Below are 16,100 nucleotides of genomic sequence, written 5' to 3'. Positions count from 1 at the left end.
TGAGTAGTTGTAACAGGTGTGACTAGTTGTAACATGTGACTAGTTGATAAGCCAGATGGTTGGGCGTGAGTAGTTGTAACAGGTGTGACTAGTTGTAACAGGTGACTAGTTGATAAGCCAGATGGTTGGGTGTGACTAGTTGTAACAGGTGTGACTAGTTGTAACAGGTGACTAGTTGATAAGCCAGATGGTTGGGCGTGAGTAGTTGTAACAGGTGTGACTAGTTGTAACATGTGACTAGTTGTAACAGGTGTGACTAGTTGTAACATGTGACTAGTTGATAAGCCAGATGGTTGGGTGTGAGTAGTTGTAACAGGTGTGACTAGTTGTAACAGGTGACTAGTTGATAAGCCAGATGGTTGGGTGTGAGTAGTTGTAACAGGTGTGACTAGTTGTAACAGGTGTGACTAGTTGTAACATGTGACTAGTTGATAAGCCAGATGGTTGGGCGTGAGTAGTTGTAACAGGTGTGACTAGTTGTAACAGGTGACTAGTTGATAAGCCAGATGGTTGGGCGTGAGTAGTTGTAACAGGTGTGACTAGTTGTACCAGGTGACTAGTTGTAACAGGTGACTAGTTGTAACAGGTGTGACTAGTTGTAACAGGTGACTAGTTGATAAGCCAGATGGTTGGGTGTGAGTAGTTGTAACAGGTGTGACTAGTTGTAACAGGTGACTAGTTGATAAGCCAGATGGTTAGGTGTGACTAGTTGTACCAGGTGACTAGTTGTAACAGGTGACTAGTTGTAACAGGTGTGACTAGTTGTAACAGCTGACTAGTTGTAACATGTGTGACTAGTTGGAACAGGTGACTGGGTGTGTGCTGGACATTTGTTTGAGAAGGCCACTTGACTTTATTTGAGTGTGTGTGCGGCCCTTATCTGTGTGTGTTACTGCAACACAGGACCATGTTATTGTTGCAAACATGGTTTATAAAGGGCCATTCCTGACATCAGTCCAACAGAGCGATTAATAATGTACTGAAAGAAAACATCATATGGTCTACAACATGTGGTATAGAAAATGTACAATGTCAATCAACTGTCATAGAACTATTACTACGAAATTTCCGGATTGTATTATGAGAGCGAGTCCCACCATTGCCTACGAGACCGTTTCAACAGTGTTTTTCAATTCACCTTGGGTCCTTGTGTGTGGGGACTGAACTAAATGCGTGTCCCTGGTAGTCTACAGAGGGCTAGGCTACGGCGCAGACTCAAGACAACACATTCCTTCGACGCTTCGCTTTCTCAGTTGACGCGACTGCGACGGTTTCTGACGTGAAGCAAGGATACATTAGCAGCATTGGCCTAGATAATATTTTCTTCGCATGACAGCGACCCGACACGGACCAACTATTTGCAACGCTGCAAAGCGCGCATTTGCTGTCACATTCTGACGGATCGTAACGTCAGGACGGTGCATTTCAAACCCCCGGGGTTGGTGTGCGTCCCAAAAAAACAAGAGGACGACATGTACAGGCCTAATCTGTAAACGTCTCGGGCATATCCATTACGGAGATTAATTTGACACTGGATTAAGGTTTCGGTTCTGGCAGTTTGCCGCGCTCCGTTCTAAAGCACCGAAAGAAGGAAGGGCTTTCTGTCTTTACTACTATGTTAGGTTACCGTCGCTTCCTGGTTTCTTGACGGATAAATAAACAACTATTTACAACCAATTTCGGTATAAAAACGGGTGTTAAAACTTTGAGATGATGTGTAACATGTATAGCATGACCGCGAATGGGAGCGCGTCGTGAGGTCCACCGTTCGATTGTTTTTAATCTGCACATCTGTCTGTCCTTCTCCCGAGTGATTTACTGACTGAGGAGCCTGAATATTACAACAACAACACATCTATCCTGATTTGGACATCGGACGCCGATGACTCTATAGGCTATTCCACCGGGATCTAACCGACGCAGCCAACCGTCACCACGCATGGGTCCGCCGGGGGCTCGGATCCCCCGGGGTTGGAGGACCCAGGCCCGCTGCCAGGAGGATGGCGACCCAGAGAGGGAGAAGCGATGGGTGGAACTGTTCAACGAACTGGACTTGAACAGTGATGGAGTCATCGATATCCACGAGCTCCGGGTGGGATTGGCGAAACGTGGGCTCTCCCGCCGCGCGGTGGACCGGGTAAGCAGCCAACGAGCCCGGGCAGCAACTCGGCTGTCATTCGGTATACCTTGATGATGATCACGAATTACGTTTTTTTACGTGAAACGTTTGGCTATAGCCTAAACTCATACGGTGGGGTTCCCCCTAGCCATCACCAGCCACTAAACGCATGTTGTGTGTGTGTGTGTGTGTGTGTGTGTGTGTGTGTGTGTGTGTGTGTGTGTGTGTGTGTGTGTGTGTGTGTGTGTGTGTGTGTGTGTGTGTGTGTGTGTGATGTCACTGATGAGGATTCCCCCGTGTATCTGCATCACCCATACTTTTTTTCTCCTCTTCCATATCCTATCCTACTCTGTTCTGTTCTACTATCCTACTCTGTTCTGTTCTACTCTATTCGACTCCTCTACAGGCCAGGCAGTAGTCTGCTGTGGGTAGTTTGGATATGTATTTGACTGTATTAGGCTCAGACAAGAGCAGGGCGGGTCAACTCCACAGTATAGGCCTGGGGTGGGCAACTCCAGTCCTCTGGGCTGAGTGGTGTCACACCTTTCCACCATCCCCAGCAAACACAGCTGCTTAAACGAATTACAATTTACACTGACGATCATGATCTGTACCCCTGCATACTGACTCCGTACTGTTATTGTTATGTTATTGTGTTACTTTTTATTATTATTTACATGAGTTTATTTGGTAAATATTTTCAGTAACTCTTCTTGAACTGCCTGGTTGGTTAAGAGCTTGTAAGTACAGATTTCACGGTAAGGTCTACACTTGTTGTATTCTGCACATGTGACGAATAAAGTTTGATTTGATGATGAAATGATAATTGGAGTCAGGTGTGTCAGCTGGGGGCAAACATTTGACACCAATCAGGGCCTGCAGTTGCCCATCCCTGGTATAGGCTATACGAAGGTAGCCTGAGTGCCAGTCAGTTTGTGCTATCATGCCAAACATGTCTTGACAATGACAGCAATGGAGCTGGCAAAAGCACTAAGACATCTGGGACCACCAGGCTATATGAAGATAGATAGGTAACCCCCTGAGACCACCAGGCTATATGAAGATAGATAGGTAACCCCCTAAGACCACCAGGCTATATGAAGATAGATAGGTAACCTCTTGAGACCACCAGGCTATATGAAGATAGATAGGTAACCCCCTGAGAGCACCAGGCTATATGAAGATAGATAGGTAACCCCCTGAGACCACCAGGCTATATGAAGATAGATAGGTAACCTCCTGAGAGCACCAGGCTATATGAAGATAGATCGGTAACCCCCTGAGACCACCAGGCTATATGAAGATAGATAGGTAACCCCCTGAGAGCACCAGGCTATATGAAGATAGATAGGTAACCCCCTGAGACCACCAGGCTATATGAAGATAGATAGGTAACCCCCTGAGAGCACCAGGCTATATGAAGATAGATAGGTAACCCCCTGAGACCACCAGGCTATATGAAGATAGATAGGTAACCCCCTGAGAGCACCAGGCTATATGAAGATAGATCGGTAACCCCCTGAGAGCACCAGACTATATGAAGATAGATAGGTAACCCCCTGAGAGCACCAGGCTATATGAAGATAGATAGGTAACCCCCTGAGAGCACCAGGCTATATGAAGATAGCTAGGTAACCTCCTGAGACCACCAGGCTATATGAAGATAGATAGGTAACCCCCTGAGACCACCAGGCTATATGAAGATAGATAGGTAACCCCCTGAGAGCACCAGGCTATATGAAGATAGCTAGGTAACCCCCTGAGCTGAATCATCTCACTGAACAGATCAATAACTGATCAATGATCACCATTATTGATGAATTATTGGAATGTGAAGCAACTACATCTGACCTCTGGCTGAACTCTGACTGCGATGGGATGTAGGTCTATAGACAAAGAGAGTTCACTCAGGCGGTTAACCATTGAAAATAAAATGGTCTGTTTAATACCTCATCAAAATCTGTCTTCTTTTTGTTTTTGCATTGGATGCAATCTACTGCATCTGCCAGTGTCTCACCTCCACATCTGAGGTGAAAAGTGGCAGAGGTTGAGCGGTATTTGTCAGAATATGAGAATATATCCCCAAAATTGGTCTTGTTACAGAATAGTCTGTATCGTCTGACTGGTTTGGCCATATATCTCTCAGATATACTCCGAGATACTTCAAACAAACTTATTATTATTTTTTTTGGGGGGGGGACTATCTGTTGTTCCATGTAGTGAATCTGTTATCCAATGTGTTTGTATGTTTCATCAAAAAAATTATCATATATTATTTTGATACTACGAGGGGTCTTAAAATTCTAAATCAAGTAGCAAAATGATCCTTGGTATAACCTTAGTTTAGTAGATGCAGAAACTCCACTATATTTCTAAGCTAATATATGTGTGTATAGGCTATTATAGGTAAGAGAGGTGCATGACCTCAAGCAGTATATAATCCTGAGGCGCCGGTCCTCAGCTCCGGTAAACTCCTGCCCAAGTCAAACACTGCTCACAGTAAAGACTGTGTCCCAAATAGAACCGTATTCCTTTTACATAGGGAATATAGGGCTCCATTTGGGGAACAGGGGGTATAGGCCTGGCCTACTACTGTACTGCATATGTTGTCTTAGGTCTCTCTTTATGTAGTGGTGTCTCTCTGTAGGTAGTGGTGTCTCTCTGTAGGTAGTGGTGTCTCTCTGTAGGTAGTGGTGTCTCTCTTTATGTAGTGGTGTCTCTCTGTAGGTAGTGGTGTCTCTCTGTAGGTAGTGGTGTCTCTCTGTAGGTAGTGGTGTCTCTCTTTATGTAGTGGTGTCTCTCTGTAGGTAGTGGTGTCTCTCTGTAGGTAGTGGTGTCTCTCTGTAGGTAGTGGTGTCTCTCTGTAGGTAGTGGTGTCTCTCTTTATGTAGTGGTGTCTCTCTGTAGGTAGTGGTGTCTCTCTGTAGGTAGTGGTGTCTCTCTGTAGGTAGTGGTGTCTCTCTTTATGTGGTGGTGTCTCTCTTTATGTAGTGGTGTCTCTCTTTATGTAGTGGTGTCTCTCTGTAGGTAGTGGTGTCTCTCTGTAGGTAGTGGTGTCTCTTTATGTAGTGGTGTCTCTCTGTAGGTAGTGGTGTCTCTCTGTAGGTAGTGGTGTCTCTCTGTAGGTAGTGGTGTCTCTCTGTAGGTAGTGGTGTCTCTCTGTAGGTAGTGGTGTCTCTCTGTAGGTAGTGGTGTCTCTTTATGTAGTGGTGTCTCTCTGTAGGTAGTGGTGTCTCTCTGTAGGTAGTGGTGTCTCTCTTTATGTAGTGTTGTGGTGTCTCTCTTTATGTAGTGGTGTCTCTCTTTAGGTAGTGGTGTCTCTCTCTATGTAGTGGTGTCTCTCTGTAGGTAGTGGTGTCTCTCTTTGTGTAGTGGTGTCTCTCTGTAGATAGTGGTGTCTCTGTAGGTAGTGGTGTCTCTCTGTAGGTAGTGGTGTCTCTCTGTAGGTAGTGGTGTCTCTCTGTAGGTAGTGGTGTCTCTCTTTATGTAGTGGTGTCTCTCTGTAGGTAGTGGTGTCTCTCTTTATGTAGTGTTGTGGTGTCTCTCTTTATGTAGTGGTGTCTCTCTGTAGGTAGTGGTGTCTCTCGCTATGTAGTGGTGTCTCTCTGTAGGTAGTGGTGTCTCTCTGTAGGTAGTGGTGTCTCTCTTTGTGTAGTGGTGTCTCTCTGTAGGTAGTGGTGTCTCTTTATGTAGTGGTGTCTCTCTGTAGGTAGTGGTGTCTCTCTGTAGGTAGTGGTGTCTCTCTTTATGTAGTGGTGTCTCTCTTTATGTAGTGGTGTCTCTCTGTAGGTAGTGGTGTCTCTCTGTAGGTAGTGGTGTCTCTCTGTAGGTAGTGGTGTCTCTCTTTAGGTAGTGGTGTCTCTCTTTATGTAGTGGTGTCTCTCTTTATGTAGTGGTGTCTCTCTGTAGGTAGTGGTGTCTCTCTGTAGGTAGTGGTGTCTCTTTATGTAGTGGTGTCTCTCTGTAGGTAGTGGTGTCTCTCTTTATGTAGTGGTGTCTCTCTGTAGGTAGTGGTATCTCTCTGTAGGTAGTGGTGTCTCTCTTTGTGTAGTGGTGTCTCTCTGTAGGTAGTAGTGTCTCTCTGTAGGTAGTGGTGTCTTACTGTAGGTAGTGGTGTCTCTCTTTATGTAGTGTTGTGGTGTCTCTCTTTATGTAGTGGTGTCTCTCTTTAGGTAGTGATGTCTCTCTCTATGTAGTGGTGTCTCTCTGTAGGTAGTGGTGTCTCTCTGTAGGTAGTGGTGTCTCTCTTTATGTAGTGGTGTCTCTCTTTATGTAGTGGTGTCTCTCTTTAGGTAGTGGTGTCTCTCTGTAGGTAGTGGTGTCTCTCTTTATGTAGTGGTGTCTCTCTTTATGTAGTGGTGTCTCTCTGTAGGTAGTGGTGTCTCTCTGTAGGTAGTGGTGTCTCTCTGTAGGTAGTGGTGTCTCTCTGTAGGTAGTGGTGTCTCTCTGTAGGTAGTGGTGTCTCTCTTTATGTAGTGGTGTCTCTCTGTAGGTAGTGGTGTCTCTCTGTAGGTAGTGGTGTCTCTCTGTAGGTAATGGTGTCTCTCTTTATGTAGTGGTGTCTCTCTTTATGTAGTGGTGTCTCTCTTTAGGTAGTGGTGTCTCTCTGTAGGTAGTGGTGTCTCTCTTTATGTAGTGGTGTCTCTCTGTAGGTAGTGGTGTCTCTCTTTATGTAGTGTTGTCTCTCTTTATGTAGTGTTGTCTCTCTTTATGTAGTGGTGTCTCTCTTTATGTAGTGGTGTCTCTCTGTAGGTAGTGGTGTCTCTCTTTATGTAGTGGTGTCTCTCTTTATGTAGTGGTGTCTCTCTGTAGGTAGTGGTGTCTCTCTTTATGTAGTGTTGTCTCTCTTTATGTAGTGGTGTCTCTCTGTAGGTAGTGGTGTCTCTCTTTATGTAGTGGTGTCTCTCTGTAGGTAGTGGTGTCTCTTTGTAGGTAGTGGTGTCTCTCTCTATGTAGTGGTGTCTCTCTGTAGGTAGTGGTGTCTCTCTGTAGGTAGTGGTGTCTCTCTGTAGGTAGTGGTGTCTCTCTGTAGGTAGTGGTGTCTCTCTTTATGTAGTGGTGTCTCTCTGTAGGTAGTGGTGTCTCTCTTTATGTAGTGGTGTATCTCTGTAGGTAGTGGTGTCTCTCTTTATGTAGTGGTGTCTCTCTTTATGTAGTGGTGTCTCTCTTTATGTAGTGGTGTCTCTCTGTAGGTAGTGGTGTCTCTTTGTAGGTAGTGGTGTCTCTCTGTAGGTAGTGGTGTCTCTCTGTAGGTAGTGGTGTCTCTCTGTAGGTAGTGGTGTCTCTCTGTATGTAGTGGTGTCTCTCTGTAGGTAGTGGTGTCTCTCTTTATGTAGTGGTGTCTTTCTGTAGGTAGTGGTGTCTCTCTTTATGTAGTGGTGTCTCTCTTTATGTAGTGGTGTCTCTCTTTATGTAGTGGTGTCTCTCTGTAGGTAGTGGTGTCTCTTTATGTAGTGTAGTGGTCTCTCTTTATGTAGTGGTGTCTCTCTTTATGTAGTGGTGTCTTTCTGTAGGTAGTGGTGTCTCTCTTTATGTAGTGGTGTCTCTCTTTATGTAGTGGTGTCTCTCTGTAGGTAGTGGTGTCTCTTTATGTAGTGTAGTGGTCTCTCTTTATGTAGTGGTGTCTCTCTTTATGCAGTGTACTGGTCTCTCTTTATGTAGTGTAGTGGTCTCTCTTTATGTAGTGTATTGGTCTTTCTTTATGTAGTGGTGTCTCTCTTTATGTAGTGTTGTGGTGTTTCTCTTTATGTAGTGTTGTGGTGTCTCTCTATGTGGTGTAGTGGTCTCTCTCTCTCTCTATGTGGTGTTGTGGTCTCTCTCTTTATGTAGTGTAGTGGTCTCTCTTTATATAGTGTTGTGGTCTCTCTTTATGTAGTGTAGTGGTCTCTCTTTATGTAGTGTTGTGGTCTCTCTTTATGTAGTGTTGTGGTCTCTCTTTATGTAGTGTTGTGGTCTCTCTTTATGTAGTGTAGTGGTCTCTCTTTATGTAGTGTAGTGGTCTCTCTTTATGTAGTGTTGTGGTCTCTCTTTATGTACTGTAGGGGTCTCTCTTTATGTAGTGTTGTGGTGTCTGTCTTTATGTGGTGTTGTGGTCTCTCTCTTTATGTAGTGTTGTGGTTTCTCTCTTTATGTGGTGTTGTGGTCTCTCTTTATGTAGTGTTGTGGTCTCTCTTTATGTGGTGTTGTGGTCTCTCTCTTTATGTAGTGTTGTGGTTTCTCTCTTTATGTAGTGTTGTGGTCTCTTTATGTAGTGTAGGGGTCTCTCTTTATGTAGTGTTGTGGTGTCTCTCTTGTTGTGATGTGTTAAATATAAAATGTAGAAATATATGTATTACAGCACTTTAAATGAGAAGTCAGATCCTCAGCCACTTCATTATATTAAGTCTACTAAATCACCATTCTGTTGGAGAGTTATAGGGCATTGGTTTGTGTGTTTGAATGTGTTACTGTTGACTTTGAATGTGTTACTGTTGACACACACACACACACACACACACACCCACCTCCCGCTATCAGTTTATGGCTGTTTTTCTTGGCAGAAAGAGTGTAGCAGACAAACACACCGTGGTGTTCTGTCTGTGTTCATGTGTGTCGGTGAGAGTACACGTTGCCTATTTTAGTTCAAGGAGAGAGTTGGTAAGCCGAGAAAGCATTTAACCTTTCCCACTCACGCTATCTCTTTTCTCTGTCTCTCTCTCTCTCTCTCTCCATGCTTTCTCTCTCTCTCCCCTTGCTTTCTCTCTCTCTGTCTTTTCTCTGTCTGTCTCTCTCTCTCCATGCTTTCTCTCTCTCTGTCTTTTCTCTGTCTCTCTCTGTCTTTTCTCTGTCTCTCTCTCTCTGTCTTTTCTCTCTCTCTCTCTCTGTCTTTTCTCTGTCTCTCTCTCTCTCTCTCCTCTCCTCATCTTCCTCATCTCCAGTCCTGTCCTCCTCATTGTCCTCTTCCATTCCCTATCTCCTTTGCCCTCTTCCTACTCTTCATCCCCCATTCCCCCTCCTCCTCTTCCTGTGGAATGTTAGTTGTGGCCTGGGGTTACCTATGGCAACGTGTGTGTGTGTGTGTGTGTGTGTGTGTGTGTGTGTGTGTGTGTGTGTGTGTGTGTGTGTGTGTGTGTGTGTGTGTGTGTGTGTGTGTGTGTGCGCTGCCTCACTGCAGGTGAGAATAATGCACTGTTGTTAACGAGGGAGTAGGGCTGGTGGGAGGTTGGTAAACAGACAGGTTGACTGGAGCTGTGTGAAGGACTAGATTTATAGAGCAGGCCTACTGTGTCCATGACTAACAAACATCGGCTTGAGTCTCTGATGGCACCCTATTCCCTATATAGTGCACTACTTCTTGCCGTATGCTACGGTCAAAGGACCAACTCAGTGGCCATCCTGAGATTGAAAGGTTGGGAGTTTGATCTCCGGCTGAGTCATAGAGTAGTGTACTATATAGGAGGAATGGTCTCTGGTCTAGAGTAGTGTACTATATAGGAGGAACGGTCTCTGGTCTAGAGTAGTGTACTATATAGGAGGAATGGTCTCTGGTCTAGAGTAGTGTACTATATAGGAGGAATGGTCTCTGGTCTAGAGTAGTGTACTATATAGGAGGAATGGTCTCTGGTCTAGAGTAGTGTACTATATAGGAGGAATGGTCTCTGGTCTAGAGTAGTGTACTATATAGGAGGAATGGTCTCTGGTCTAGAGTAGTGTACTATATAGGAGGAATGGTCTCTGGTCTAGAGTAGTGTACTATATAGGAGGAATGGTCTCTGGTCTAGAATAGTGTACTATATAGGAGGAACGTTCTCTGGTCTAGAGTAGTGTACTATATAGGAGGAATGGTCTCTGGTCTAGAGTAGTGTACTATGTAGGAGGAATGGTCTCTGTTCTAGAGTAGTGTACTATGTAGGAGGAATGGTCTCTGGTCTAGAGTAGTGTACTATATAGGAGGAATGGTCTCTGGTCTAGAGTAGTGTACTATATAGGAGGAACGGTCTCTGGTCTAGAGTAGTGTACTATATAGGAGGAACGGTCTCTGGTCTAGAGTAGTGTACTATATAGGAGGAATGGTCTCTGGTCTAGAGTAGTGTACTATATAGGAGGAATGGTCTCTGGTCTAGAGTAGTGTACTATATAGGAGGAATGGTCTCTGGTCTAGAGTAGTGTACTATATAGGAGGAATGGTCTCTGGTCTAGAGTAGTGTACTATATAGGAGGAATGGTCTCTGGTCTAGAGTAGTGTACTATGTAGGGTACCATTTGGAATGTATGGAATGTCAATGTGTCTGTGATGTAATGTGACTGACCCCGGATTGACCTCAGAGTGGTTTGTAACTGTGTTTCTCAGGTTGTCTGTCAGTTTCAGTGTATTGATTTTGCTTCTTGTCTTTGCATCCGTCTGGCTTTTGTATCTTCTTCCCCCCTTTTCACCTCCACATTAACATTCCATCCACCACTTCCTGCTGTTCTGAATTCACCTCCACATTAACGTTCCATCCACCACTTCCTGCTGTTCTTAATTCACCTCCACATTAACGTTCCATCCACCACTTCCTGCTGTTCTGAATTCACCTCCACATTAACGTTCCATCCACCACTTCCTGCTGTTCTGAATTCACCTCCACATTAACGTTCCATCCACCACTTCCTGCTGTTCTGAATTCACCTCCACATTAACATTCCATCCACCACTTCCTGCTGTTCTGAATTCACCTCCACATTAACGTTCCATCCACCACTTCCTCCTGTTCTTAACCATGTTGGCAACTCTTCTACCTCCTCTCCATCTCCTCCTCCCCCACCGCTCCTCTCTCTCCTCACCCCACATCTCTCCATCTCCTCCTCCCCCACCTCCTCTCTCTCTCCTCACCCCACATCTCTCCATCTCCTCCTCCCCCACATCTCCTCTCTCTCTCCTCGCCTCACATCTCTCCATCTCCTCCTCCCCCACATCTCCTCTCTCTCTCCTCGCCTCACATCTCTCCATCTCCTCCTCCCCCACCTCCTCTCTCTCTCCTTACCCCACATCTCTCCATCTCCTCCTCCCCCACATCTCCTCTCTCTCTCCTCGCCTCACATCTCTCCATTCCCTCTCCACCCTTCCACCCTGTGCCCCCCCCCCCCACCTTTCCACTCCCTCATCTCTTCAACCCCACCACCTCCTCCTCCTCTCCACCCCCCTCTCCACCACCACCTCTGCCCCTCCACCGCTCCTCCACCCCCTTCTGTGCCCCCTCCCCAGCAGATTGTCAAGGAGGGGGACAGCAACAATGATGGAGAGTTGGACTTCCAGGAGTTCAGGCAGTACCTCCGCTCCCACGAGGAAGAGCTGCGACTCATGTTCCTCAGCCTGGACCGCAACAACGACGGTTTGGAAAGATAAACATGAACCCGTCTTACGTGCGCGCTCCAGAATTACAGTGAGCTACATGGACATCCTCTGTAGTTGTTCAGACAAAATACGCAGACGTGAGCAGACCCACAATTCGTAACTCGATGTAAATATACAATAAAGCCAATTTGGCAAAGCTCACTGGGTTCTGGTGTTGCGTACGTACGTACGGTATGTGAATAAAATACACACCGAGAAACGCAATCAAAACACACACAATCTAATACACACACCAACTCTGACGTGGATACTGTGTTTGCAGGCGAGATAGATGTATCAGAGATTCAGCAGTCCCTTCAAACTCTGGGAATAGCTGTGAGTCTGAAGGAGGCTGCCACGATCATGAAGAGGTCTGTACAATCTACTCTACTCATATCTACGCTATAATGATACAGTCTACTCTGGTTATATCTATGCTGTAATTGCACAATCTAGTATTAGTTGTAGGATGGCTTTGTATTCTACAATTGGAGTTGTCGGACAACTATACTTTTATGTTTGTGAGTGTGAGTTTGCATGATTATTTCTGTGTGTGTGTGTGTGTGTGTGTGTGTGTGTGTGTGTTCGTCCATCCGTGTGTGTGTGTTTGCGTCGGTCCATGCATGTGTATGTCTTCTAGGGTTGTCTTGGTCGACCGAGAGTCGTCCTGTTCTTTTGACCAATCGATTGGTTGAAATGTTGAAACTTCTTTTTCCATATATAGACAGACACGCCCCCTATGTGTTTGAATACAACCAACTACATGTTGCACTGAGCTTGTCTGATGCTTTAAGCACACTGTTTGAATGTGTTTGAATACAACCAACTACATGTTGCACTGAGCTTGTCTGATGCTTTAAGCACACTGTTTGGACTAAATAATTAAGATGCACAAATGACTGAAGAAAGAGCCCGATGGTCACACTGTGTTGAAGTGTCTGTGTGACTGGTGCACGTTGTCTCTCTCTCCTCCCTACTGCAGAGAAAAGGCACAACAGCACAGCTGAGTTTATTGTCTGTCTGGGCTGAAGCTGTGACGTCATCTCAGCCATTTAGTTTCTGACTGAAAAGTTCTGTTAACGAAATAATCTAATTTGTTCAGGAACAACATTCCCTATTCTCTCAACCCTTGTTCCTATTAGGAACAACATTCCCTATTCTCTCAACCCTTGTTCCTATTAGGAACAACATTCCCTATTCCCTCAACCCTTGTTCCTATTAGGAACAACATTCCCTATTCTCTCAACCCTTGTTCCTATTAGGAACAACTTTCCCTAATCCCTAAACCCTTGTTCCTTTTAGGAACAACATTCCCTAATCCCTCAACACTTGTTCCTATTAGGAACAACATTCCCTAATCCCTCAACCCTTGTTCCTATTAGGAACAACTTTCCCTAATCCCTCAACCCTTGTTCCTATTAGGAACAACATTCCCTATTCCCTCAACCCTTGTTCCTATTAGGAACAACATTCCCTATTCCCTCAACCCTTGTTCCTATTAGGAACAACATTCCCTAATCCCTCAACCCTTGTTCCTATTAGGAATAACATTCCCTATTCCCTCAACCCTTGTTCCTATTAGGAACAACATTCCCTATTCCCTCAACCCTTGTTCCTATTAGGAACAACATTCCCTATTCCCTCAACCCTTGTTCCTATTAGGAACAACATTCCCTATTCCCTCAACCCTTGTTCCTATTAGGAACAACATTCCCTAATCCCTCAACACTTGTTCCTATTAGGAACAACATTCCCTAATCCCTCAACACTTGTTCCTATTAGGAAAAACATTCCCTATTCCCTCAACCCTTGTTCCTATTAGGAACAACTTTCCCTATTCCCTCAACCCTTGTTCCTATTAGGAACAACATTCCCTATTCCCTCAACCCTTGCTTTCTTTACATGAAACATGTGAGCATCGCATGCATGTGACCAATAGGACTTGACCTCTAGCCTATCATAATCACATCAATAAATCGGTTATAACAAACTCCAAACACAGTAACACGTGACAGCAAAATGGATGCGGAGGACGTGAAAATGAAGCTGGAAGCGGTCTAATGTTTACTGGTTGCTCAGGCGGGAAAGTGGAAGTCAGATCTGTGGAAGACATTTGACTAAGTTGTGGAGACTACAGGAGATCCAGGAAAAAGGAAGGTTTAGGAGCGAGAGCTGTGTGTTAGACCTGTGTGTTAGAGCTGTGTGTTTATTATGTGTGACAAACAGGTGCTGTTAGATTACAATATATTTTGTTCTGCCTGTTTGGAACAGTGTAAACAACACTAAATAAAGTACAAGTAATACCAGTCTGTTCTAACGGAAAACACTTGTAAAGCCTTTATTACAGCATAGCAAAGATGAAAAACAGACGAATCTGTGAAATGACTTTATCCAACATTTTGCCGTTGCATGAGGCCTGGTGCTCATGGAATCAGTAGGTTATTAAACAAACACTCAGACAGGGGACAGAAGCAGGATCTGTCTTATTTCTGGAGAGATGTACAGTGCCTTGCGAAAGTATTCGGCCCCTTTGAACTTTGCGACCTTTTGCCACATTTCAGGCATCAAACATAAAGATATAAAACTGTATTTTTTTTGTGAAGAATCAACAACAAGTGGGACACAATCATGAAGTGGAACGACATTTATAGGATATTTCAAACTTTTTTAACGAATCAAAAACTGAAAAATTGGGCGTGCAAAATTATTCAGCCCCTTTACTTTCAGTGCAGCAAACTCTCTCCAGAAGTTCAGTGAGGATCTCTGAATGATCCAATGTTGACCTAAATGACACAATCATGAAGTGAATACTTTCGCAAGGCACTGTAATTAGAATAAGGTTATTTTAAAGTTGGAATGCTCATGGAATCAGTAGGCTGTTAAACAAACACTCAGACAGGGGACAGAAGCAGGATCTGTCTTATTTCTGGAGAGATGTATATGGATGATTGATAAAGCCTGGGACATTTAACAGTTAGGCTATTGATTATAGATCTAGTTAAATAGTTTCCTCTCTCCTCAATTTTCTTAGACAATTAGGCTCAGGGCTAAAGGGCTGTTTCCTCGTCTCTGCTGCTGCTTCGGCCACATTGTTCTCAATCCCAATATGCTGGTTAACTTGTTGTCAGGGAAAGGTGCCAATTCTACGGCTCACTGACGATTATGTTTCAGAACCGCGGACAGCGACCGTATCCAACGCGGGAGAAAGAACCTTTGTTATGAAATAATATTCGATTTATTATTGTTGCACCATTATTTTAACATAATATAACCATATTCAATTTCAGTATCACATGTCTTAGAGTGATGGACTGTGCCACCCCCACGGCCTCCACAATGGATTAGTCCACTGAGACAGGAGCCAATCAGACGGTGTCTTGAACAAAAACAAGATATACTAACGTGCTACTGCTGTACTCAAGAAATGTCGGTCGACCAACAGCCTGTCAACCCGAACAATCCACCAGTCCACTAAATGGAGTCAGCCCTAGTGTGTCCATCTGTGTGTCCGTCTGTGTTTGTGTGTGTGTGTGTGTGTGTGTGTCCGTCTGTGTGTGTGTACGTGTCGTGCTATGTGTAACATTCTCTCTGTCTCTGGTCAGTATTGACAGGGATGGTAACATGACCATCGACTGGGATGAGTGGCGAGATCACTTCCTGTTCAACCCCATACACAGTCTGGAAGACATCTCTCGCTACTGGAAGCACTCTCATGTGAGTCACACACACACGTACACACACACATGTACACACACACACACGTACACACACGTACACACACACGTACACACACACACACACACACGCACACACACACACACACACACACACACACACACACACACACACACACACACACACACACACACGTTCACACACACGTACACACACACACACCACACACACACACACACACACACACACACACACACAGACACACACACACAGGAAACCCAGCAGAGATGTAGCCTCGATACCAGTCTGACAACTTTGTTGTTTAGTAACTAAGTAGATTGTCAAATGACTCCCCCTCCCTCCTCCCCCCTCCCGCTTCCTCTCCCTTTCTCTCCTCCCCTTCCATCCCTACCTCTCCCTCCTCCCCCTCCATCCCGACCTCTTCCTCCTCCCCCTCCATCCCGACCTCTCCCTCCCTCCCCCTACCTCTCCCTCCTCCCCTGTCCCTCCTCCCCCCTCCATCCCTACGTCTCCCTTCTCCCCCGTCCCTCCTATCTCTCCCTCCTTCCCCCCTCTCTCTCTGTCTAGATGCTGGACATAGGAGACAACCTGACCTGTCCTGATGAGTTCTCCGAGCAGGAGAAGAAGTCAGGGTTCGTCTGGAGACAGCTGATGGCTGGAGCTATGGCAGGATCAGTCTCCCGGACCGGCACCGCCCCACTGGACCGCCTTAAAGTCTTCCTGCAGGTGAGGAGAAGTGAAGAGAGGACAGAAGAGGAGAGGAGGAATTTGGGGAGAGGAGAGAAAAGGAGAATGGAGGGTAGGAGTCTAGAGGAGAGGAAAGGAGAGGAGAGGAAAAGAGGGGAGAGGGGAGGAGAGGAGAGGAAGGTAGAGTTGAGTAGAGGAAAGGGGAGGAGACTAGAGGAAAGGAGGGAAGATAAGAGGAGAGGGAAG

General features: G+C 45.3%; 1 protein-coding gene across 3 annotated transcripts in view; it reads left to right on the top strand.

Moving 5' to 3' along the window:
* The first annotated feature begins 985 nt into the window (after positions 1 to 985).
* LOC135531818 (mitochondrial adenyl nucleotide antiporter SLC25A23-like) overlaps positions 986 to 16,100 on the top strand; it is a 28,875-nt gene continuing 13,760 nt past the window's right edge. For 2 of the 3 annotated variants that reach the window (XM_064959613.1, XM_064959607.1), the window contains exons 1-5: positions 986 to 2,137; positions 11,343 to 11,469; positions 11,755 to 11,842; positions 15,074 to 15,185; positions 15,735 to 15,893. In XM_064959613.1, coding sequence (XP_064815685.1) covers positions 1,940 to 2,137; positions 11,343 to 11,469; positions 11,755 to 11,842; positions 15,074 to 15,185; positions 15,735 to 15,893 — 684 coding nt within the window. In that variant the 5' untranslated portion in view covers positions 986 to 1,939. The remainder of the gene's footprint in view (positions 2,138 to 11,342; positions 11,470 to 11,754; positions 11,843 to 15,073; positions 15,186 to 15,734; positions 15,894 to 16,100) is intronic. The other variant, XM_064959612.1, reaches the window with a different exon arrangement.

This window comes from Oncorhynchus masou, chromosome 5 (genome assembly GCF_036934945.1).
Source record: "Oncorhynchus masou masou isolate Uvic2021 chromosome 5, UVic_Omas_1.1, whole genome shotgun sequence".
Lineage (NCBI taxonomy): Eukaryota > Metazoa > Chordata > Actinopteri > Salmoniformes > Salmonidae > Oncorhynchus > Oncorhynchus masou.
Note: the sequence above shows the minus strand (reverse complement) of the source record. Positions and strands in the feature narration are given on the sequence as shown.